At 35.6% G+C, this 26,261-nt stretch overlaps 1 protein-coding gene across 1 annotated transcript; it reads right to left on the bottom strand.

The window, feature by feature from the left end:
- Positions 1-1,815: 1,815 nt before the first annotated feature.
- On the bottom strand, positions 1,816-23,530 carry LOC129740111 (uncharacterized). Its single transcript, XM_055731715.1, has 3 exons — positions 23,123-23,530; positions 2,318-2,701; positions 1,816-2,234 (listed from the first exon to the last, which is right to left on the bottom strand). The coding sequence occupies exons 1-3, from the start codon at positions 23,249-23,251 to the stop codon at positions 2,127-2,129; spliced, it is 621 nt and encodes a 206-aa protein (XP_055587690.1). The 5' UTR covers positions 23,252-23,530; the 3' UTR covers positions 1,816-2,126.
- Between the last annotated feature and the right edge of the window lie 2,731 nt (positions 23,531-26,261).

Raw genomic sequence — 26,261 nt, forward strand, 5'->3', positions numbered from 1 at the left:
GAAATCGGTTTCTTGCATGACATTTGTATTGATTTAAATGTTTTTTTTTTTAAAAAAAGCTTAATGCAACGAAATTCACATTTTTCCGAGGTGCAAAGAATATAAGATATCATTTGAACTTCTTTTAGGGCGCTGATTTCAATTACAGACCTCGTTCGTTTTTGAAAACATTAAATACGTTTTTACGTTTTGAAATGGTGATAAATTACAACAAAAAAAAACAAAAGTTTTTTTTTAAATTATAAATTACTGAAAAATGACAAAAAAATGATATGTACAAATAAAAGACAAAAAATGACAAAAAAATAAACATCATAAATAAAACAAGAAAAGTGCAAAAGGCATCAAAAATATGATAAAAAATGAATAAATGATATGATAAAAAATCATTTTAAACAGTTGGAAATGATAAAAACATCAAGAAAAAAAATTAAAATAAAATACGATTTTCACTTTTTCCATACATTTTTGTTGCAAATTTGTTACTTTATGAAACGAAGGGTTAACGTTTATATTAATAGTTATTTTGTTTAATAAGAGAAAAATAACCGTTCGATTTTGGCAACACAAAATGCTCGGGAATGTTGCCAAAATCGAATGCAGTCTGTATAAATAAAGTATTTTTTTTCATTCAAGTCTAGTTTTAAGAATATTTTTTTTAAACTGGTTGGAACTCGTATAAACAAATTGTTGTACAATTATGGCAAAGCCATTATATTCAATAAACATTTTCAAAAAAAAGGTTCGAACTGAATGATCAATTCCCCGAAACGCTTGAAATTTGGACTACTGCACTGAGAAAAAAGTTATTGGAGTTTTCTTTTTGTCATTTTTTTCAAAATCTGAAAAAAAAGTTATGTATATTGATAAAATTTCTAGGAAAATACAAAACTAAATTAGATCTCAAATATTTTTAAAATTAAAAGTGAAATCGCTTTGCAGTCTTCAACAAAATTGTGAAATGAGTAAAAAAATTACTTATATTAAATATGTACTCAATAACTTTGTAAAATGATGCCAGAAAAAGTTGAAATCTTATCTATTAGAATTTCTAAAAACCGTAAAATTCAATTTTATTTAAGCGTTGCTTCTCTGAAGCAAAAAAATCTTGGCAAAATCCAAATCCTTGATAGAACGGAAGATAGGAAATTGAATCGAATCGAATCAACTTTTTGTTTGCATGTAACTTCATTAGTTTATCAGTTACCAAAAATCGATTTTTCTCAAAACTGACCAAAACTGACGGTCTTTGTAGGGGATATGGCGTCGAAAAATTGTACATCTCTACTTAAAAGAATTACAACTCGCTCCAAGCTACGAACAAAAAAAAACTAATTATCAAACATTCTTATTTTGATTTATCTTTTGATTTTATTAAAAATGATTACTTTTGCTAAACGGTCCCGCAACCATTAAAATTGAAAGAATAAATCAAAACATAAAAATATTCAAAACAAAAATTTTCACTCCAAACATGGAAATCCTACATTCAATTAATGTTAACTCGTTTTTTATTTTCGAGCTCGACGTTATGACATTTTTCATGTCAATGCTCTTTGTACGTAAAATACTTCAAGTTAAATTTGCAAATAAAATAAAAAAATACTATTAATTGAAAAACTATTTGCCATTCGATAACAATAGACTAGAAAATATGGTTTTTATTTGAATCTCACCTAAAATATTTCATTTATTATCTTTACAGCGATCAACAGCCCGACTCGCCAAACTTTTCCGGTTTATGCAGCCTCTCTTTGGTCGGAATTTGATCATCGAGATCCCAAAGGACATGGAATAGAAAGTACAACCAACGAATTTTCACTAAAATGTACAGTTTTATTTATACGTTTAAATTAAAAATCACATCCAATGGGCACATGTGGAGCTTTCAAAAAACGACAATAAAAAAAACTTCTGAAGGACTAACATTAGAAAACTGCACGGACAATCAACGGAATGTTGACTGGTTCCTAAAATCTAATGATGAATCGTTAACATTGAGCATTAAATATCGTGTGGTGTGTGATAAATCTCGACAATTTGAGGAGACGGAGAAAAAAATAAACAGCCTTATTATCTATCTATACAGTTGAGCAACAGTCATGATCTGTCATCGGCCGCTCATGTCACACTTCGTTGGATTCGGTTGTAGTCGACGGGATTTGAATGTACAAATTGCGACCAAACCAAGGCTGGAACAGCTGGAGGAAACGTGCCGAACGAATTGCCGAATTCTAAAATACATCAGAAGAGAACATAGTTAATTAAATTGATTCCAATAAAGATATGTAGATTGAAAACGTCATTCAAAACCAACCGTTATAAAATCACCAAAGATCTTTGCCATGTGGAGGAAAAGGTTTGTGGCGTTCCCGAACAGTTTTCCCGGAATCTGCAAGGTCACTTTGCCATCGGTTCCAAAGGATGAATTTTCCTCATCGGCACCGGTGCCATTTTCCTCGCCATCATCGCTCGCCTGTCGAGTTTTCTTAGACTTCAGTAGCTTCATTTTCATTTTTGTCATCTTATCTCCGGGAGCTGGAGATGGCATCGTTCTGGTGGTGCCCGGTAAATTGAACAGAAGCTGAGACTCATCCTGGTTCTTTGGCTCATCCAAAGAGCTGAGGATCAAGTTTGCCCGTTCCAGTTCCTCCGGTTTGAATTTCCGTTTCGTTCGGCTGACGTCTTCGCTGAAGGAATCCTAGCAGTGGATGAAACAGAGATTTAGGTAGGATTAGATAGTATACCCATACCATGTATATCTCTTCTATAAAGATGTTTAAAAGAAAAAATGCAGTAACGCTAATTTTTTTTTCAGAAATGGAAAATTTAGCATTTTCTGAATCATTTTCAGGCTAAATTAAAATATTTGGTTGATGAGTCCCCGTCCGTTTTGTTTTTTGAAGACTTGTAGTCCATATTTAAGAAATTTTTATCTGTAAAATTATTCCAGTGCAATGGAATAGTAACTTATTTCAATAAAAATTTATTTTGATTATTTATATTCAAGTTTTTGTCATTCTGAAGCAATAAAAAAAATGTCAACGCTTGGAAAGATAGGTTGATTGGATTTTCTGTAAAACTTATTTTTATATAAACATTTTATTTAAAATTTTATTATTTGGAATATTCTTGTTATAATAGGTGTTATCCAAATGTAACATGAAATTATATTCATATGTGTATATCTTGTAGAACTAATTCTGGTAAAAAAAATTATGATACATTAATAAGAACAGTCCAGCACCATTTGATTGGTTTCCAACAAAACATTAAAAATATTTTCTCTTTTTCAAAATTGTTCTTTGAAATATTTCCACACTAATTGCAGGCTCTGATGCATATGGGTATGCACTGTAGGAAGTAAAAATCAAATTTTTTATGATACCTGTGTATGGCCTTTTTGATTTTTGTTTACCTCAGATTTAGTTTGAACATATCTAAGCAGACCAGTTTTTAATAGAATTTAAAATATAAAGTTAAGATAAAAGTTGCAGCTCTCGTCAGGCCCGTGCGAAGGACCCGTCCATGGGGGGGGGGTTTTCAAAATCCAAATTTTGCTAGAAATAATAACAATACCAAAAATGCATAGTAAATACACAAATTTACTACTTTAACTATTCAAAATAAATAAGAATCGAAGGTTCAAATCAGTGTTTTTCCCAGTAAGTTTTTGAAAATTAATTCAAAATGATATTCCTTATTCTGAACAAGAAATGTTAAGTCAATATTTTCTAAATGCCAGAAAACAAATACAAATCAAAATTTAGAATAAAACCAGAATTTAAAGCTTCGGACATAAAAATTATTGAATATACATAAAATCTAACACCACTTTTAAAAACTAATTTAATCCCAATTCTAAAATAAATTTCAGATCAGGACAAGCCATGATTAAAATAATATTTAATCAAGATTTGAAATGTGAATGTTCGATAAGGAAAAAAACTATTTAAACTTAAGAGAAATTATTGAAAACACAAAGATGGGATACTAATGAAAATATCATTCAGTGATCAAAGAAAGAGGGAATCCAATTTTATATTCTTACATTTATCGAAATAAATGACTAAAAAAGTTCATGTTTTATTGAAGTTCACAATAACAACTTTCTAAATCTCGAATACAACATATTCAATACATTATCTCTGACAAATTACAGGGATAGAAATAGGTGATTTCTTGAATCTTGAATCTGATAAAAATAAAAAATAAGGAATTCCAAGAGGTGTTGTAAATATTGAGAACACAAAGCATTAATTTAGTTAGTATTTGCTTATGGAAATTAACTCATAAAGTTACTATTTAGAATCGTTTTTCGAACCTTTCATAAATGATGGTCAATTCTAAAAAGATTATTTAGCATAATAAAAATGAAGGAAAAGCATATTAAACTAATTAACTAACAAATCTACATAAAAGTTAAAACTGATTCTGAATTTATTTTTTATACTGTTTCAATAAGAAAATAATATTTTGATGATGATGATGATGATGACGATGAATGATCTAAAAAGGTTTTTTCTTTATATTTTTATGTTTGGAAAAATAAGTATTTTTTACATTACTGAAGAAAGTTTAAAAAAAGATTTTATTTCATTTAATAAATTTGTTCAAGTCTGCAAAACGATTAGACTTTTGCTTATAAAAATGTTTTAAATTCAATTTAGTTAATTCTTACTGAAAAATTCCTTTAAATTCTATTATTTTACAGAATTGGAAAAATTTTCCAAAAATATATCATCTCCATTTCGCAGAAGTATAATTTAATTGCGGTCTTGAAGATCGTGGATATACCTTCAGCTTATTAATTTTTTTTTTAAATTATTCTTCAAAGTTTTGTCAGAAAAACGCAGAATTTTCTTAAATATTTTTTTTATCTATTTTCAAAAGTTTTAGGGCATCAAAATTAATATAAAAAAAAATAGAGCCTTAATTCTTTGCACCTCAGAAAAAGGTGAATTTTGTTGAAATTTTCAAAACCCTTTTGAATTTGGAGTTGAGTTGGATTTAGAAGAACAAGAAAAACAAAATAAAATTGAGGTAAAAAATATTACACTTTAGCATTTAATATGTATGGAAATAAACTATCATAAAGTAATGAATGAAATGGTTAAGATAATCATTTTAACAAATACCAATTTTAAAGATGAGGTAGGGTTTTTGTGTGTCAACATTCAAGTTTCAATATAGAAGGCTTTTAAAATTGCCGATCGAAATTACCAATTAAACATAATTTTCAGTTCTTGAACGACATGTAGTGTCGTAGAATGAAATGTGTAAGTTTTAGAGTGATATAGAAATAAATACCGCCGGAGGCGAGCCAATTTTCTGACATGTTTATTCACACTTATTTTTAAACACTTTTTAGTATCAAAAATTCATTTTTTGAACAGAAAATTTTACTTGGAAAAAATCTCCATGGGGGGGGGTTAAACCCCTAAAACCCCCCCCGTTCGCACGGCCTTGGCTCTCGTACTGAAATCCGCTTATCTTGCGCTACATAACATCAATTTTAAATCTCTTTTTCTCATACTGAAGGTGAATAAATAATCTATCAATCAGTTGAACTTCGACATATTCGAACTAATGATCAACAAAACGATGAAAACGATTTTTTTCAATTTTTCAATTTCAATTTCTACAATGGTTTTAGACCAGATTCATGCTTTTTTTTGTTTTATGAATTTCTATGGTGTTTTTTAAACCAATGATTTTTATAGTTTCTACCATAATTGGTACAAAATTGTAGAAGTTATGATTGTTTTACTGTACTGTAACAATAATTCTCCATGAAGGTTCTGTTGAATAATAAAGAAGAACTTCAGAGTACAATCGAATAACTATAATAATCAAGGGATGAACAAAATATGATGAATATTACGCGCTGGGGCTAGCATGCTATCGATCATTTGCATTTCACTTTTGCCAACAATACCGTTTATTTTTTGTGAATTTCAGATCGACGAAGTGCATTTTTTGGAAAAATTTCAAATTTATCCTAGTTTTAGACGACATTCATCCATAAAAATTTATTTTTTAAACTATGAAAATCAATTTAAAACAAAGAATAAGATAGGTTATTCAGATAATATAGTGGGTTAGAAACCGTAGAAGCCAAGATTATTTAACCTTAACAGTAATGCATTGTATCAAAAAACAGTAACAAGCAAAATTTAAGCTAGATTGAACTGCTGTAGCTATTTGCATCGAGTCTGAAGTGCGAATAGAATTTTTAGACATTTAACTCAGGAGAAGTATAAAACCTGATTTCTCATCAGATATTGTTTTTAACGTATGGTTTACTTTTCAATATTCATTAGGCGGCATCCATAAATTACGTAACGCAGAAAATGCACATTTTTGACCCCCTCCCCCCGTGTGTCACAAATCGTAACGCTTCGACGCACCCCCCTATGAAAATTACGTAATGCTGATAATAACCCCCCCCTCCATCTTCTCAAGTTTTAAAATACTGATATTCGAAGATCAAATAAAAATTTTAACATAATTTTGTTTAACGTTCTTCAAAACGGAATTAACATCTATCTAAACCAAATCGCTTCTTAGTACTCATTGATGCTCTCTGATAAAATGAATTGATTGTCTTATTACGAGTTGTTCTGTGCTTTTTTCACTAATGATTACCTAGTTTACTTCATTTTATTTAAGGAGCATAACTTTTAATGCAAAATATACTTCACTTAGTAATATTTATCGAAGTTATCAAAATTGCATTTTAAGTCCATTGAAAAAAAAAATAGTAAAATTTCCGGTTTAAGGTTGAATTAAGTTCTTGGGGGTAAATGTACCTAATATCTGGTTTTCCAACGGTTATTTCACGGATATTCAATACACTTTTTAAGGTGTCTATCTCAGAGTCTTTAAAGGGGAAAGTTTACAAACCAGTTTCAATCATGTTGAAGCTTACAAATTTTAAGCTGATTTCGGTTTGTTTATCATTCTGCAAAAATTGCATGACATCAAAATAGCTGCGATTAAGTACACTGAAATTTTTAAGGAAAAACTCGTTACGTAACGATGCGCAAACCTCCCCCCCTCCCCCATGTCACAAATCGTAACGCTCGAGCTTACTCCCTCCCCCCCCCCTAAGAGCGTTACGTAATTTATGGATGCCGCCTTATCTTTTTTTCCAAAGCTTTAATTAAGGCAATTGTTTGTACTCTAGTTTGCATCACGATAAGCGATATCATAAAGAAGTTATAGCGCAGTTCCTGGTGTTTACTGATTATCTTAATCATTGAGTTTTTTTTTTAATAAAACCTCCTCCAGTGTTGCAACAATCAGAAAATCTAAAGATAATGGATTCAAATGGATTCATATTATTCTTGATAATTCTAATATTTGCAAATAATTTTACGCTCTCAGACTGCTGACAGGATTTGCCAACCAATTTTTAAATTTAAGGATTAGAAGAAAATTTTTTAAGCATTTTTTATGTTTAAACAGCTCTGTAACTTGTTTAAAAAAAAATTAAAATTTTTTCAGAGCTTCTTGATGACATTGTTGAGTTACCAGTTCAATTTTAAAGTATTGAAAGTTGAAACTTAGAGAATTAGCACCTCTGAAATTAGGAAACGCTTAAAATATATTTATTTTTTAAAGAATTGGAATAGAAAATTTTCAAAAAAAAAATTTGTATTTGGTGTCACCGATAAAAAATTTTATTTTTTGGTGAAAACTAACCGGAGAAAGCTCTACTTTCTGCCCATGCAATATGGGAATATTTATTGGTGTTGATTTTGAAGATTCAATGTAGTGGTCGTTGTTATGGACATGATTCTAATTTGAAACCCATTTTTTAAGATTTTGGTAATGTTTTTGCCTTCAGCGATTGATTCATGCTTTTCCCTAATTTATTCTTTGAGTAAATTTTTTTCACGTTTGTTCTGTCACTAGTTTTTTTTTTACTGAACCCCACACCCAAAAAATGAGGTTGTTAAATTTCAATGCCAATCGCCATTTCTAAAGACACCAAAATCATTCACTCTTTATATGTAAACGTTTCCCAATTTAATAAATAAGCGAACTATCAAATGAAATAAAAACACACACACAATAACATCTTCAACGCTGATTAGGGTAGCAGCCAAATAGTTCATGCCAAATTTTGAAAAACGACCAAATACATTTTGTAGATTGGTCCAAAAAACTGACCTTTGAAAATTTTCAGATCAACTGGGTGCCTCAAAGCGCTAAAAGTTTCGGTTTTCTTACCTCCAAAAACCACCTAAGCGGAACAAAAACAAATCAGGAATATCGGAATGTTCATTTTAAGACCAAAAGACTCGAAAATGCATGTGAAACATGATGTTAAAAATTGGTATAAAAGAATTGGTCAATGATCGAATTTCTGGGACTTTTCAAAAAGCGGCTGATTTTCCAAGAAACAACTCAGAGAAAGTTTATTTTGGGCCATTTTTTTTTTGAGGTACCGCTAGGTAACATTAGATTTCAACGTTTCATACATTTCTAAGTCATTTGGCATCAAAATCAAAATTTCGATCTTACGATTTCTTTTGGTCCTCCCTAAGATGATTTTTGAGGGTAAAAATTTGAAATTGTGCATAGGTCAGCTTTTTTGGCATTGGTAGGTACACCCAATCAGGACCGAAAGACGGAAAAAATAGTCGAGAATATACTTGAGAAAAAATCAGTGGAAATTATTTTCAATCTGATCATTGGTGAAAATTTACATTTTTTCATGTAGGAAAAAAAATCGAATAATATAATTAAGGAATCTTTTGGTTTACAAATATCATAAGAAAAAAGGATGGAGTGTTTAAAGCAATAGTTTTAGAAAATTTTAAAATTTTATGGTTAACCGATATTAAAAAAAAAAGATTAAATTTAACCCACGAACCTCACTGAACATACAGACTGTAGTATACTCAATTGTTGGCGTAAGCGTCTTAGAACGGTGATTGATAAATGACAATTTGTACAATTTCTATCTTGGTACTGGATGTTCAATGTCAATCTTTATCGGAAATCGGAATCGGAATCGGAAAGTTCTTCAACATATTTAAATCGAAAGTGAAATTAAAATAACTTAAAACGATCCGTACTGTCCTCCACATATACCCGTACGTATTGATTTCAAAAGTTTATATTTTGTCAAAATTGGAATCTAGCTACACTTCACAACGTTTAGTGGTACCAATTTTCAAAATTGGTTCTTGGCTCTCTAATTTCGAAAAATTCCTGTACACGTTGATCCAATGCCTTTTCTATGTTGCTCTACTTATGTTTTTTGCAGACGATTTTTCCTTGTGTAGTCGATAATGATCAAGAAACATAATTGATGATACAAAATAGACTTCGCACATACAACTACTTTTCAGCTTTCAATCGAATGGAAAATTGTTCCAGATTTTTTTTTATAACGTAAATTTCAGAAAAAAATGTACTGATAGAAATCAGGTAGGAAGATTCCTTTCTTTCATCATGCAAAATTTGGAAAAAAATGTAGCCCCCTCCCTTCCTCCCTCTGTCACATATTGTCACATGTATCTTTTTTAATAATTCATTTCAACACATTTCAGTTATTAGTCCGAGGATTATGTTGATGACTTCCCATATCAATGACCGAGAAAGTAGAGTCAGGAGCTACAGCATCAGCGACGATGTCCGAGAAATCATCCAAATCTATAGTTCGTCTTCTTCAATCCATTCGCAATCCAAATCTTCTCCACAGGTTACAACACCAAACATCTCTGTTCACGTTTTGCGTAAATTTTAGTGGGGTGGACTTTCCTGAGTGTTGCAGTGGAAGTGTTCTTGTGAACTTTCTTATGCTCATAAAATTTACCCAAAGTGATTAACTGGGTGTTATTTTTTTTAATGATATGTGATGTCACGCTCAAGCTGACCCTCCTCGCCCCATGTCACAATTTGTCACAAAAGCAAAACCCTTTCCCCCCCCCCCCCCTAACGCGTGACATCATAAATGGACGGGCCTTTATGGGAAAGGAAGCTTTTTATTTCAGACAAGGAAGCGGTGAGCGAAGAGTTTAGTACAAATTTAATTTATTATAGATCAATCATAATTTGTGCAAATAATGTTCAGTTAAAATAATGTTATCAGGACCTCACTACCATATTGGAAATAAACTTTATAAATTCAACATGTAAGTAACTGGAGCTGGAGATGTCACGAATTGATTTCAAACATTCTGATTACATAAAAATTGAGAGCAAAAACATTTCTTCAGGTCATTTGATACGTTGGTAGGAATAAATTTCTGTTTTAAAACGAAGGAGGTCTAGAAAAAGTTGATAGAAGAGTTTTAGTTCGGAGTTCGTCGCTTTTTTTTCATCGCATTCATGTCTTTTTATTTATTTATCAATCATTGCTTTAATTAGGTTGAATGATTTACAATGTATGTTCTTAACATACAAACATAAGAGTTTTTTTTTCCAAACCATGATTTTGAGTTTTATTTTAATGTTCATAATTTCTTTTACTCACTACCCATGATTGAAAAAGCTTGATTATAGGAACACTTACCGTAAACTGTAGTAACTTTGATCACTTTTTTTAGTCATTTTTGAATATTTAAGAAGGTTTTTTTCTGAACACTTTAAATTTTTAAAACACAGGCTGAGGAAAGAAGTGTGAAATATGATCTTGGATTACAAAATAATTGAACGAGTTTAGAGACTACAATTAAATCTTTATCACAAAATCAGATTTCATGTTAACGTATCTCAATATCTTCAAAATTATTGTTTTTCTCATAAATGGACAAGAGTTATATATTTTTAAGGAAGTCCATTTGTATGAAAATAATTATCATATCTGCAAGTTTCAATGAAAACTTCAACACAGGTTTTACCGTTATTGAAAGATTTCCAATTATTTGGATGATCTATATTTCCAACTTTGAATTTAGTTTTCCTGTTTTGGTACTGAATTTGTGCCTTTTGTTGGACCTAGTACTAAAATCGCCTTTCAAAAGTTTAATTATTCGTAAAAAATCATCAAATTATTGATAAATGAAATTTTAAATTAATTTTTTTGGTATTTTTATTTCATTCGCGGCTTTACTTTTTTTTTTTTTTTTTACTTTATTCCATTAAAAAAACCGAAGAAGTTTAAAAAAACTGTTGACGGCCCTATACGGTGTTACAATTCCAGTGTTGTGTGTGTTTGCTTAAAGCACTATGCTATCATTTTATTTTTAGATTTTCGAAGCTGCCTTTGAGGAGGAAGGGAGGGGTAGGAAGTAAAGGATTGGGTTCGATGGTGGGAGGTGGTATAAGGCTTGGATTAGGATGCATTAAGGAGGATACTTTAAAAATCCCACACCAGGTTGCACACGGTGTTGAAGACCATTTCCTGTCCTCTCCTCCCAAGAGCCCATAGTAAAGACAAGATATACCGCGCTTGCCACGCGTTACTTTGGTAGGAGTACAATTTCTTGGGAGGTCCGTGCAGTATAAAGATTGTGATTTTGGTTTGAGAAGCACAGTAAAATCACACCCCTCCACTAGCCATACTATCTATGTACAGTATGGTTTCGTAAGAGTGGGTGGACCCTACTGTGCTGAGAGTCATTAATGTTTGGCTGGTTAGTATTTGAATGTAGGAACATTTTTACTTTATTCTTAAATACGGTAAGACTAGGTGTACTTTTTATTTCGTTAGGTAACGAGTTGAATATGCTTATACCTTTGTTCACTACACTGTTTTGAGCAAATGAAGTTCGAAACCGTCTAGTAAGGAGATTAACATGAGCCGAAGTTCTCGTGTACTTATATCAACGTTGCAGTCGGCGGACAGTTATTGAAAAACTTATCCGACACAATTGTGTTTGATAATTACTCTAGAGCTTGAACCCGCGGACATCGGGCAACTGGTCAGTGGGCAACTGACTTGCCCACTGCAAGTCCATTTTAATCAAATTATATCATGTAAATGTATCAAAGCTTTTAAACGATTGAAAAACACTGATAACTCTCATAACACGATGTAGGTATCCGTTAATTTAAATGGTTCCAATTGCAGATTATAAAATAAATTCAATCGATAAATGATTGAGTCATTATTCCCATGATCATTACAAAGTATCTCAAGATCAATTTTCTCACGTTCTCTTGGTAAACGTTTCTCAAAAATACCTTCACACTAACAAAGTGGGTGTGCAAAAACTTCAATTTCCCGACCCAAGTTAAATATCCGACTAAAGCCCCTAAATAGCTCGATGAACTTCCAAATTATACCATACACCCGCTCTCAAAGAGGTTTCCCCTAAATGGATTTTTCATAGTACTTTTTGCCTTGTTGGATGAACTTGTAGTTTCAGGCATGATCTCGTTGAAAGATCACCCAAAAAGCAGCCAACAATAATTACATGTCTCAAAAGCATGACAAACGGACCGTTTCTGTCCGGCCACTTGACGTGAATCACTCGTGTTGTGTAACCTCCTCCGCCTCTTGAGATTTATGCCACTCGGTTTGTGTGCAAAATTGACATTGAAACTGTCAATGGATGTCAAACACAGAGAGAGAAATTCGTGTCTTCTTAAAATATGCAAAACACCGTGTTGAACCCTATTCAACCTTAGCATGAATGAGATAAACCAAGTCTTCTCGGACGAAAACCAATTACACGATGACAGATTGCTTTTTTGTTGAGTTCTGAACGACCTTCGTCAACCCGAAAAAAAAATTAATGACAGTATTAGACACGCCTGTTCGCTGCTCGCGATGTAACTCCTCGATAATGGATCAGCTGATGAAGTGAATGAATGAATGGTCCTGGTTGACAGTTCAAATGGACACGACAATGACATACGAAACGGTAGCCACATTATGGGGCGCCTTTAATGGCTGGACAAAATTTTCCCCAGCTATAATTTTTGCCAAATTTGTCCCGCCAAAATCCGCATGCTACTATCGTTGATGTATAATTAAATGTACAAGGTGCCTCCTAGCTTATGATCTCGAAAATGACCCGGAGATTAACTACAGTGAAATGTCGTAAGCATGATCGATTGGTTGAAAAGGAACAAATCGAGTGAGAAATAAAAACAATTATCGCGTTGCAAGTTGTCAAATAAAGATTAAACAAGGAACTGAGAATTAAAAAAAAGCTGCCATAGAAAACGAGATCATAATAATTTTCCAATAACTAAGATCATTAATCCACAATGCACAAAACACAAATACTATTTTTTTTTTCATCTAAAGCTAAAGGTTTCAGGGCATAGCAATACTTTTCAGAACTTGATTAGAACAATAACAATGAAATGTTATAGTTATTTCTACAGATCCAAATTGTTCAGAACAAAGAAATATGTGATTGAGATGAAACAACACGAACGAGTTTAAAGTTTTATTTCAGATATTTTCTGTTTTCTCTAGTTTTGGTAAATTGACGTTCTAATGATAGGAAATTCATCAGTTTGTGTCAAATCAGTTATTCCATGATGATCGGGGTTACATTAGTGCTATGTGTAAGAATGGTTTTTTTACAAGATGAAAATTTTACTTCAAACCATATCAGCCGGGTGTTTGCTGCCGTGAACAGTTTTGTCCCACTGAAACCACCTTGGGCTTCGTGTGACATTTGTCCCCTTTGCCTATGATACTATATGAGGGGTAGGCTGTGCTCATGCACTTATACATCCCCCTTTTACTTTTCCTCGTTCGCATGTTTGGGTTTTCTCCTTTATCTTCTTTCTCCATTATCCTCTTTCTCCTTTTTCTTTCCTCTCATTTTCATCTTTCGCCAACTTCAGACTGGTACAGAAGACCCCGAAACGTGTGTCGGTTAGGTAACGCATTCAAAGTAACTAGCGCCCGTCACAGCACCCACTCCAATAGACATGGTTGTCCATTTGTCCCGAGTGGTTTGAAAAATGCAACTCAGTGAACTTTTCGTTCTGAAACACTTGCCCAGCTCTGTTTCAACGCCGAGCATTCACCCAATCAAAGAGCAGAGAAGACTTCGCCAGGGTGAGAGCAAGTGAAAAAAAATCAGCAAACTAAGTGTAGGGTTTGCTAAAGCTACTAGTTGGTTTGGTTCTTTCTCAACAAAAAAAAAAAAGACGAAGAAGAAGAAACAATATCGTTTCGTGTTGTTTATTTGCCTACTGCGGTGGGAAGAGAAGGAAATATTGCACTTCAGATGTGTGTTTTGAGATTTCTCCTGCTTTCACAATAGTGCTGCTATTGGGGCACCGGTTTTGCTCCGCACTTGGCTTCGGCTATACTCGGAAACGAGTGTAGAGCATTTCGGAAGGAAGTGTGGTGCTCTGAAAATCGAAGCAGAAAACAGTGCGATTTACACAGCGCGCGGTTGGATTTGAGAAGAGCTGACCAACCATGCCCATAGGATTTCTAATCCTCAAGGCATGGCCGATTGAGAAACTTCCAAGCTAGAATCCTGTCACGACCACCCCGAATGGTATCTCCGCTTCCTTTTGCCGCAGGAAAACTCGTAGCTGAGTACGTGAGACCTTTTAAGTCTCACCACACGTATGTGTCCAGATTAGGGTTACACCGCACTCTAAGAACGCGTTGCTTTGACTTGTAGTGTCATAGGAGGTCCAAGATCTTCCAATAGCTTGTCAAGTTTGGTTGACTACCTTGCTCTCTCCGTTCATCATCTTTACTGATTTGTATTAGATCGCGCATAATTTGCGAGATTTTGTCAACTAGAGCAGGCCACGATTGTTCGTCGTGACACATTTCACTCACAACATTTTCAGCGTTCAAATTTTTATGTTATTGACACCTTGTAATGAACCTGGGGCAGACAAAGATAGTATATTCTGCCGATTCCTCCGTATCTACGCCTTTCGGGCAATAAAGAGAGCTGATAAGCTTAAACTGATGAAGGTGTTGCTTAAAGCACCTTTGACCCGAAAGAACTGCGTCAGATAGAAGTTGACCTTACCTTACTTGCGATTTACCCAGTTTGAAGGTCACGGGATTAGCCTATTCGTCCATCTTGCGTTGCTCGATGTGTCCCATTGCTACTGCCACTTGAGCATTGACGCTGTTTGTTCAGCTTTACAAACTCCTCTAACAGCACTTGCTTCGTTACGCTCCAAATCCTCCGCCAGGGTTATGTCGATGGGGATCATGCCCGCGACGGCAAAAGCTTACAAAGTTACATCTGCTGATATGGTCCTGTATGCACAGGAAACTCAGCCGATGTGTGATCCGTGATTTAGATCTGTTGCGCTCTACCTTTATGGCGGAGCACCACGCCGCTCCTACAATACCGTAGTTTCGACAGTGCTACGCTCGCAATGAGACGTCTTTTGCTACTTTTTGGACCATGATAGTTCGGCATAATTCAGGCCAATAAATCTATGAATTTCGATGCACTTTCAAAACAGTATTTGACATGCGCACCAAAACTTACGCGATTATCGACCATTACTCCAAGGTATTTCAGCTGCTGTTTCGAAGATGTCGTGTGTCTTCCAACAGTAATCTCCATGTGCGGCACAACTCTTCAATTGGTCATGAGCAGAATTTCGGTTTTATGGTGAGCTATCTGAAGCATAACTCCCTCCATCCAGATGCCAACTCTTTTCACGGACTCTGTTGCAAGGTCTTCTACCTCCTCCATTGTTTAGCCGGTGATCATGAGCACGATATCGTCAGTGAATCCGACTATCAGCACGCCTGCTGGTAGTTTCACCGTTAACAGCTCATTGTTGTACATAATATTCCAAAGCACAGGTCCGAGTATGGTACCCCGTGGAATACCTGCAGTTAGGCCAGCAGATCGTAACCCAGTATCGAGCTTGTGATGTAGCTCAGTTGGCAAGTATGTTGCTTCCTGAGCCGATGTCCGCGAGTTCGAGCCCAAGAGTAAATATCGAACACAGCTGTACCGGTAAAGTTTTTCAATAACTATCCGCCATTTGGAACGTTGATAAAGTCGTGAATGCCACGAAGTTGGCAAAACGACTAGGTATAATCGAAACAAAAAAAAGTAACCCAGTTTCGTTTTCGCACGTTTGGACTCGATTTTCGAAGAAGCTTCCTTTTATACTGCAGAGGGTATTGGGCAGTGATTGAATTTAGCTGAGCATGAATTGATCAACCTTCTCTCGCTCACTGCTTTACTCGGAAGCAAAGGTTGCTTTGAGGCAGCGAAAACGACAAAACCGATGATGCATACGCTCTCACATGGCCCGCCTTCAAGAAGCAGTATACATTCGAGGCAGCGAATCCAAAAAACCAAACGAATGGCTCTCACTCATCTCCTGTTACAACCTTGAGGGAACCGAATTCAAAAGGCAGAGCAAACCCGAGTCTCCTCGTTTGTGCCTGGATCGAATACCCGACGTTTTTCTGCTATTGCTATTATTGCACAGCAACCGCACGCAGGCAGCTAGTTTTTTCGTTTCTTTTTCCTCCCCCCTCTTTGCACTATACGTTGCGGGCCTGCAACGCAATAAGTTCGGTTGTTTTTGTTGTTACCTCAACCTTTGCGGCGAGGTTGAAGAGGCTGGAGTTATTCAAATTCAACAACGTAAATGAGTATGTGTGCCTCGTCTTCTTTATGCATCATGTAGCAACCGAACGTTGAGAGAGTTGGTTCGGGGCAGCAAACGGATAGTGTCTCTCAGAGCAGATCCTCCTCATGGGGGGGAGGTTTGAATGAATGTATATGTATCGTCTCCTGTATAGCTATGCGAGGCCTCAAAGTGTGTATTTTGAATGCCTCTGATGAGAAAATTGGTGAGGATTTCAATCACTGGTATTGGGTACACGCAACCTGTGAAAGAATGGTTTAGATGCTTATTCTGCGTCCTGAATCCAGTCAGAATTTTTTCAAAGTCTCTAGTTTTGGTGTTATGGCCGGATAAAAAACATTGACTTTCAACAATTTGACAAAAACCGGTAATCAAAAAATTCACGAAAAAATCGTAGCGAACGTCTGTTTTGGAGAGAGTCGTTCGGCATTCTCGCAACATGCCCTGCCCAGCGTATTCGTCCACCGCCAAAGATGTATCTTAACACTCGTCGCTCGAAAACTAAGAGAATAGAAGGTACTACTTTTGCTGATCATTCGTCGCCGTACCTCACGGCTGGTGTCTTTGTCTGCGGTCTCCAGCCGTTGCGGTTGACGCCGTCGATCGTGACCTTGTCATTAATGGACAAGTGGGTTTGGTCGGTCTCAGATCCGCAGGCCAGCATATACTTCGTCTTGGACGTATTAATCAATAACTCAATCCATCCTACTTTGCGTTTCAGTTTGTGGTAGATCTCCTCCACCACCGCAGATGATCTGCCGACTACACCATTTCGATAAGTTCAGCTGCGAGCCATCCTTCTCAACAAACTTGTAGCTATTCAGCTGACAAATGGCTTCCTTAACCTCACTCATCAACTTATGTTTGTCGTTGGCTACACCAGCGATGTACCTCCCCCAACCGTATTGGTTTCCTGCATGTGCGCCGCTTAGGTGTTCAACAAAGTGCTACTTCCACCTATTGATTGTCCGTCTGGATACCTCCGTTCCTATCCCGGTACATTTCGACTTGCGACACGAAGCCTTTGCGGGATGCGTTAAGTTTCTGATAGAACTTTCGTCTTTCCTGGTAACGATGCAACTGCTCCAGCTCTCGAGCTCCTCCTCCTCCAGGCGGTGCACTCAGGGGTAAATACACCTAATAAGCGATCAAAATTATTTGCGGACAAACGGTAAACGATAGACAGTCTTCCCAACATTTTATATTTTTTGATGACCTATCAAATTCTTGAAAGAAAAAAGTGATTTTTCCAACTGGAAGGGAGATGAAAAAATTATTTCTTGAACTTATTAGAATGGAGACTTGATGTCTTCACAAAAGTTGTAGATCTTGTTATTTGTTGAACTTCATCATAAAGTTGAAGACATCATTTTTGATTGCTTGTTTGTAAAAAATCTTTTCAAAACTAATGTTTAATTTATATAGCAATGGAAAGCCAATAACTTGACCAACAAAATCCACTTCAAAAAATATACGAACTCGTCCGAACTCTTAAGGTTATAACTCACTGAAAAAAGGCATTATTTTAGATATTTTGTAGTATATCTCCTTTCTGAAAGATGAAATTTGTATTTGAAATGTTCTACAAAATTGTGTGTTTTAACAATTTGAACAACTTTCTCAAATATACCATTTTTGTAAATTGTATACTAAAAAAGATATTAAATAAATACTCAAAATTACTTGTTTAAATTCTCGTTATTTTTAAAATGCTCGTAACTTTTTTGAATTTCATGCGATCTTTATGATGTCTTCAACAAAGTTATAGATCACAACTTTTGTAAAGACATCAAGTCTCTAAACTAATTAGTTCAAGAAATAATTTTTTTATCTCCCTTCCAGGTGGAAAAATCACTTTTTTCTTTCAAGAATCTGATAGATCATCAAAAAATATAAAAATGTTGCGAAGACATCAAATGTCAATCGTTTACCGTTTGTTCGCAAATAATTTTGATCGCTTATTAGGTGTATTTACCCCTGTGTGCGGCGCTTGTTCTCCTGGAAAATTTGGACTCACTGTCTCTTCGCTGTTGTTGCTGTCGTACGCGCGGCGTTCCTTCGTACATCACCGCTACACTCATCGTAAAGCCAGAAAATGTTAACATCTCTTGATCGCTTTGGGTGATCTAATTAGGACCAGGAGAAGTAAATGCTCTCATTTTGCAGCTATAACTTCGTCCAAAGTATACTAAGGCATTGCAAGGTTGCCAAGAAAAAATTCTGTGTCTTTGAGAAAAAAATCTGACTTTCTGTGTTGAAAATTCGTTGTAAATTTACCATTACCAATCTCATCATACTTTTCAAATTCAAAGCAATAATATGAATATTTCAAAATTCTGTGTTCTGTGACACAGCTTCTGTGATGAAAATTTTCTAAAAAAATCTGTGAAATTAAAGATTTTTCTGTGATTTCGGCACCCTTGGTGTCCACGATTAAATTGCCACACTATCATATTGCTCTTACTTTTTAACCGTTGGGTAAAATTTAATGAAAATTTGGGTGAATTTAGTTCATAATGCATTGTTTACATCCTGCAAATTTTAAAGTTCTGTGATCAAAACTCGCGGAAATGGAGTCGAAAGAACAGCTCGTGCGTTACAAAATCTTACGCATTCATCACGAGTACAAGGATCTTCCGCATCGTTCCATCGCTAAAACGTTGGGAATCCCGAATTCCACTGTGTCGCGAGTGATAAAGCGATTCGAGGACCGATTCACCACCGATCCCGAACGCCTCGGTTCGGGATGTGGCTAAGAAGCTGCACCTAAGCCAGAAGGCCAAAACTAAGGCTGAGCTTCGAACGTTCAAGGTACGAAAGGCCCCTAATCGCGACGAGAAGCAGAACAAGTCTGCCAAAACTCGTGCCAGGAAGTTGTACCTCAACATGCTGACGAAAGTTTAATGCTGCGTCATGGACGATTAAACATATGTGAAGGCCGACTTTAAACAGATCCCCGACAACCTGTTTTTCACGGCCAAGGATAAGTTCAGCGTTCCGGAGCATGTCTGCACTCAGAAGATGTCAAAGTATGCGGATCAATTCCTGGTTTGGCAAGCCATCTGCACGTGCGGGAAGCGACGTGCACCTTTCGTGACCCAGTACACGATGAATGGACAGGTGTACATGAAAGACTGCCTCCAGAAGCGACTGTTTCCTCTCCTGAAGCTCCACAACGTCCCAACAATCTTCTTGCCGGATTTGGCCTCATGTCACTACTCCAAGGAAGTGCTGAAGTGGTATGCGGACAATAAGGTCAATTTCGTGTCGAAAATGTTAAACCCTCCCAACACTCCGGAGCTCCGCCCCATCAAGAAGTACTGGGCGATTATGAGGCAGCACCTTCTTTAACGATCTAAGGTAGTGAAGACAGTCGAGTAAATGAAGAAAGTATGGGTAGGTTTACAGGTTGTCTATAATCTCATGGCCGGGGTTTTCTAAGGCCTAGGTGCGAGCATTTGCGTATGTACTGTAAATGAAATATGAGTAAAATGGTAAAATGAAGTTATTTTCAGTTAATAGTTATGTGGACATTTCATCGTGAACACATTTTGTACTATCTAGAGTTCTTTTAATATCATATGCAGAAATACGTTCATTGCAGAAATCACTCGCAAAATGCAATGCAAAAAGTTTCTAATATGCCCAGTTCCTTCTGTAGACTACTAAGACGTGGCCGGCGCCGTTATTGATGTTCAAAGAGAGAGCATTAGGTTTGTACACTGAGAATGCGCTACTAAATCCAAGCGCCTTTTTTTACCTCTGTGCAAAATTGATGGCTCCGGTCAATCACGGAGTAGCAACCATTGATGACGTGGAACCCCAGATAACCAGAAATCGTAAAGTAGTGTTCATTGTAGATTGTATAAGCATCCAGTTTGAATTGGAATTGTATAAACATCATGTTGTAGCTAAACCAAGTTATATTTTATTGTTTATGGTTTGTATAGTTCATTATATACGATTACATTTTGTTAATCGTATACAAAGATCAATAAAGTTGTTTTGAATCGCAGTAGAATTGTGTAAAGCTCAATATTTAACCTTACTGTACAACTAAGCAATCTTTCATGCTTGTGATCTATGATGACATATTATTTTCATGAAAGGTTGTACAGTAATTGTAAGAACATCGTTTAGTGGAATTTAAACAATCTGCTGATTGTCGAATTGTTTAACAATACAGTAAATAGCTAGCTAAGATCGCACAACGCTGAATTCAATTATTGATCGTAATAGAATCGTCTATGAGATAGGTTAAAGTTGTATATCAAAATCGGCATCTATAAATAGATTTGGAGTCCAAAATCATGCAGTCAGTGGTATTTTAGAAGATCAACTAATTTTTAAATGGAACTCTTAACTGTACAAATTTGCTTGTTTATATTAACATGAAATGGCGCCGAGGAAGTATCGAAGGACTGGAATCGGAACGTTGTGAGTTCGAGACTGAGGCAAGATTGATCAACAACATATGCATTTTTAAACCAACATTTAAAGTTAAGGACATTCACAAGATTACAATATGCATACGCAGTATTTGGAAATTGGCATTCAGAATTTTTTATAACAAGGTTCATCAATTTAATCTAAGATACATAAAGTTGTATATGGTTCAATTTGATTCGCAGTAAACATTAAATTCTATTGTATTTATGTTCACGGCGATTCATAGTAAAATCGTAATAAGGGAAAAATATAATTTTTTTTGGGATACAGTAACATAAATTGTATAAAATGGTGAAGAAAGTTGTACAAACCACAGGCTGCCTGCAAAAGGAAAATGTAATCAAATTGCAAGGCAGGCAATAGAAAGTTGTAAGTTGTACAATCCTAAGATTTTGTGCAAAGCAAAGTTTCTATTAAATTGTTGAAAACGCAATACTAAGTTTTAAATTTTAAAGGAGAGCAAAACCTGGTCCGTATATTGCCTCCACTTTGGTACGTACAGGCTCATATAGAATATTCTATACAACTTATTCAGATTGTACAAAAGTGTGTATATCTCAGAAACAACTGAAATATACAGACCAAAATGTTCACTGGGTCGGGTTCTATTGGAAAACACTTTCTCCTGTTTTCTCCGAACTCTTCTTAAGGTATGTAGCCTCCATGTCGTCTTCGACTTTCATGCATATTTAGTTTGATCAGAACGTCTCCCAAAATCAATTACCAATTAAACGGTAGCCTGAAACCAAGCTTCAATATAACATTTATTCAATAGTGATTTCAAATTTGAATGATCAAATACTACCTCAACACTAATCATATAAAATATACCACTAAACAAGTTTTCATCAGCCAGTTTAGGTGGTCTAGCAGAATGTCGATAGTTAATCATGATCTACATATGATTAACATTTTGCTCGGGATTTGGGAAGCAAAGGCAGTAGTGAGCTTTATTTGGGTAAGTTTCTCTGTTTTTGAATGTTTTGAAAGTTCCGAATACCGAAATACGCAAGGGCCTATTTCATGCGATACATTTTTTAAGATGGATTATATTCGCGAACCTTTTGAAAATGAATCGAAAAGGCATGAGAAAATGCCAAGAAAATGTCTTATTTGCTTTCAGTTTTTGAAAACAGATGAAATTGTTATAAAAAAAGATCGAAAAAAAGAATTTATTATCTTTGAAAAAAAAACGATGTGCTGATTTAAGTTAAGTCGGTGAAAATATGAACAATCGGTTTTATTACAACATGGCCTTTGAATTTAATCACAATTTTAACTATTCCCTTCACTCAATTCATGTATATTTCATGCCAAGATACATAATGAATAAACTGTTCATTCTTGATAAATATTTCCACTGAATTCTATAACCTTCATGTTGATGGGATCTCTGAGGTATTGAACTCTCAAACACTTTGCTGAGTATTGGTATGCAGATGTGTATATTTTTTAATTGAATTTATTTTAAAATGGACATCAGTAAGGTCTTCAATCTCCATTGAATAACTGTATCCACTTCCCCAATGCCAAACAGGTCAACCACAAAGATGGTTTAAGAATTCTAATGGATATCGAACACCGCCAAACGCACCCAGATAGTGCGTACGTGCTTATGCAAAATAAGATTCACAACCCGATGTAAGTTAATACGTATTAAAAAAAACTGTCGAACATTTGGCTCACTCAATCACGGAAGCTTTGCTCGTAAAATTATGTTTACACTCATAACGGTTTACTCGCGCGATTCGAAATATGCAACAAGCTACACCAAGTTGACGGCTCGTTCCACGCGTGGTTCAGCATATGTTTTTTTTTTGTTACTGTTGCACTTTTGCTACGAAAGTCAGAGACCTCAATTATGCTTGGTTCAATTTTTTCTCATCATAGCAAATCAACCATCAGCCAAATCATCTTGAGGTGTGTGCGCAGATTTGCGATTAAATGCACTTTGCGCCATAAACTTCTATCTCACAGTAGCTTCGAGCGCTTTACACATATTTATACTTTCTATCTTCAAACGAGCACTTCTGGGTTCACTCCAAAGTTGCATCAATAGTTTTACTTCAATATCTTTTTTATGCCTTTTCTGTAGTTTCAATAATCACATGAAAAAAAAACCTCCACTAAGCACAAGACAACTGACCTCTGATTTGACTGGGTCAATTCGATCCATCTCCGGATCGTAATCCGCTGATCCCCTGCAGCAAGGAGCGGCCAGAACTTCACTTCCCATGACAACCAGAGCCATTAAGGCTGCCTTCAGCAGCCTCATATCTCAGAGCTCGACCGATAAATCCACTTTCAGGACACCTGATTGTATGTTTTCCCCAAAAAAATCCACCAACTGTTAGATAAACCAGCAACCGCCAGAAGTCTTCACGCTTGCGCGAAACACGCCTCAGCCACTTCTCAGTCTCTTAGGCTTGGGACTTTCGCTTTCGTTCAGCTAAGTTAATCAACACGCGGAACACGCGATTACGCGCGCGCGAAATGGAGCCGAAAAAATGGATGCGCACGGTTCAACAATTTCGCCACAAATGAAGCGTCGCCCCCAGGACGCGGGCCATCGCAGCCAGGTATCGCGAAGATATTGTTGAACCAGTTGAAGACGGCGCCAGTTTTTCGAAGCATGCTCCAAGCAAAAGACGCCACCGACGCACCACCCGGCGTCAGCGTCTTATGTCAGTGACGCGACGTCTGGGGCTGAAAGCCGGTCGGTGTGGGCCCATGCGTTTTGTATGGTTTACGTTATCAACAGAAAGTTATCTGATTTTCCTCCGATTTTAACGACGCCGATATTGAAAACGATGGTGCGATGCGAATTGATGATGAAATGATTTAGTACTGATTTTGGTTCAATCCTTAAGTAACTCTCAATAATTTTATCAGCATTAATTTTTCTAATAGCTAAACTTATGAATTTTTTTCAATACTAATTCATTTAATTTATTAATAGAGTTTTCAGTCTCCCGGCATAACTTGATGAATATAATTCACCAAATTCACTCGTCCATTCACGGTCCATTGAAACCGTTCTCCAATTTCTCGGGCATCCAAAATTTACCACTCAGTAAATTTTTGCCTCGTCTTCCAGCAAAAAAAAATTGTTGGAAAAGTCCAGCAGTCCAAACTTTTGCTGGAAACCAGCAAACATTCTCCGTCGTGCTGATTTTTCCAGCCCTTGATTTGCATTGCTGAAAAACCAGCAATCGATCCGTCGTTTGTTTTTGTTTCTGCTAGTTATTTTTCGTTGCGAGTTTTTGTCTCTATGCATCGGTACCGACGTCAAATTCTTCATACTTCCATAGTCCAGCGATGAAGCTCTTAAACTGAAGGTGAATTTTTTTAAATGATAATGTTAAAAAACTACCCAAGCAACCAAAAGTGTCATATCTACTTAAACTCGTGCCTCCAAAGTTCGAATTACGCTGAACAAAAGTTCCAAAGGGAATTGGTACCAAATTTCCTCGAATGTGAGCATGAAAGTTACAAAAGGTTCCTCAAATAGCCTTCTATGGACTTGAAGTTCCAAAATGTTCCTCAAATAGCTTTTTTGTGACATGTCATTTGCATCCAAACGGTATAAAAGTTACAAATTAGATCTCAAATAGCCTTCTGTGGACTTCAAATTTCAAGAAGTTTCTCAAATAGCCTTTTTGTGACATGTCAATCGCATCCACACAGTATAAAAGTTACAAATTGGGTATCAAATAGCCTTCTATAGACTCGAAGTTCCAGAATGTTCCTCAAATATCCTTTTATGAGACATGTCCGCCATTTCATGAATATGAAATGTGAACGAACATCACATAAGGGCATATAATAAATTAATCATTTTTTGGAGCTTGAAAATTGTTGAAATGTATAATTTATATTGAAACTTCAACTCAAAACAACTTAAAGCTAACTCGCAAATGATTGTTTTTGAAAAGAATAAATATTTTGACTTTATAAAATTTCGTCCAACTGTATTTACTTACCACGAATTTATCACACATTGAAAGTCAGTTGAAGCAATTCATTAATTAAATATCAAGATAAACTCAAGGATTTGTATAATTTTATGCTTAACAGTTATAAACATGGAATTCCATTTCTTTAAAACCGATATTATTTTGGCGATTGATTTATACGCCGTTTCGTAATGTTTCTTAGTCATAATCAACATGCGTCTTTGCTGCTGGCCGCTGGCTGCACTTGAGGGTATTCTAGGAAGATTATAATCACTTCGAATTTTAGCTGCCGGTAAGGCAACATCTAGGCGTGGCGTCGTGGCAGCGTGTTCGGCTATCAACTCGGAGGATGGGGTTCAAATCTGGTACCAGGACTAGTTTTTTCCATTAGGTTGTTTGATTGCTTGAGTAAGCAAATCAAATAATTGTGAAGCAGAACTGGCGTGCGTGCCGACATGTATCGAACAAAATTAAAAACAAAGCAATTAAGTATGATCAATTGAGTGAGGGGATGGGAGGAATAAAGATGGATGCCGAGAAACCAGCAGCACCACATGGGTTGGTGATGACCAAAATGAGAGAGGAGAGGAGAATTATTTTTTGTTTTTGCTGATTAAACGTTTACTTGTGGGCTGAATAGAAGGCCGTTCAAATCTGTAACGGAACTTCAAAGTTTCAATAAGAACTTAAATTTTGGGCTGAATAAAAGGAACTTCAGCACATTGATTAAGCTGATTAAGCTGTGTTCGACCTTTTTAACGAGACTTTTGGTTGCTTGGGTAATTATTTTTATCTCAAACTAGCTGACCCGTAGTGCGTTGCAACACCTTCCAAAAAAAATTAAATTTTAAGAAATTATTTGGTAGGTATCATAAAAGCTCGGTTTATACCAAAAAACTTGTATGGAAGCCCCCGTTTCCCCTTCCCATCCGCAAATGCTGGAAGGAGCTAAGGATCCCTTTTTTCGTATTCAAAAACTCTCCTCTCCATACCGCTAGACAGAAGGGTATGTAAAATCCATAGAAACATATCTTGTACTCAAATACCTTCCCATGTCAAATTCTATTTTTTGCTTGCTTCCCACCTCCCTTAAGATTTTCCGACTTGTAGAACGGAGGGTTCTCAAAATATCATAGAAACATTTCTCGTAATCAAATACCTTCCCACGACAAATTCGGTTCCATTTGCTTGATTATTTTTTCAGTTATGCTGAAAATTGTAGGGAAGCCTCCTCCCCACTTTCTTTCTTCTCACTGGAAGGAGAGAGGGGTACCAAATATTTTCTAGAACTAATTACACTAGTTTACAAAATTTTTAAAAAAATGTGAA

Source organism: Uranotaenia lowii, chromosome 1 (genome assembly GCF_029784155.1).
Source record: "Uranotaenia lowii strain MFRU-FL chromosome 1, ASM2978415v1, whole genome shotgun sequence".
In the NCBI taxonomy this organism is placed as follows: Eukaryota; Metazoa; Arthropoda; class Insecta; order Diptera; family Culicidae; genus Uranotaenia; species Uranotaenia lowii.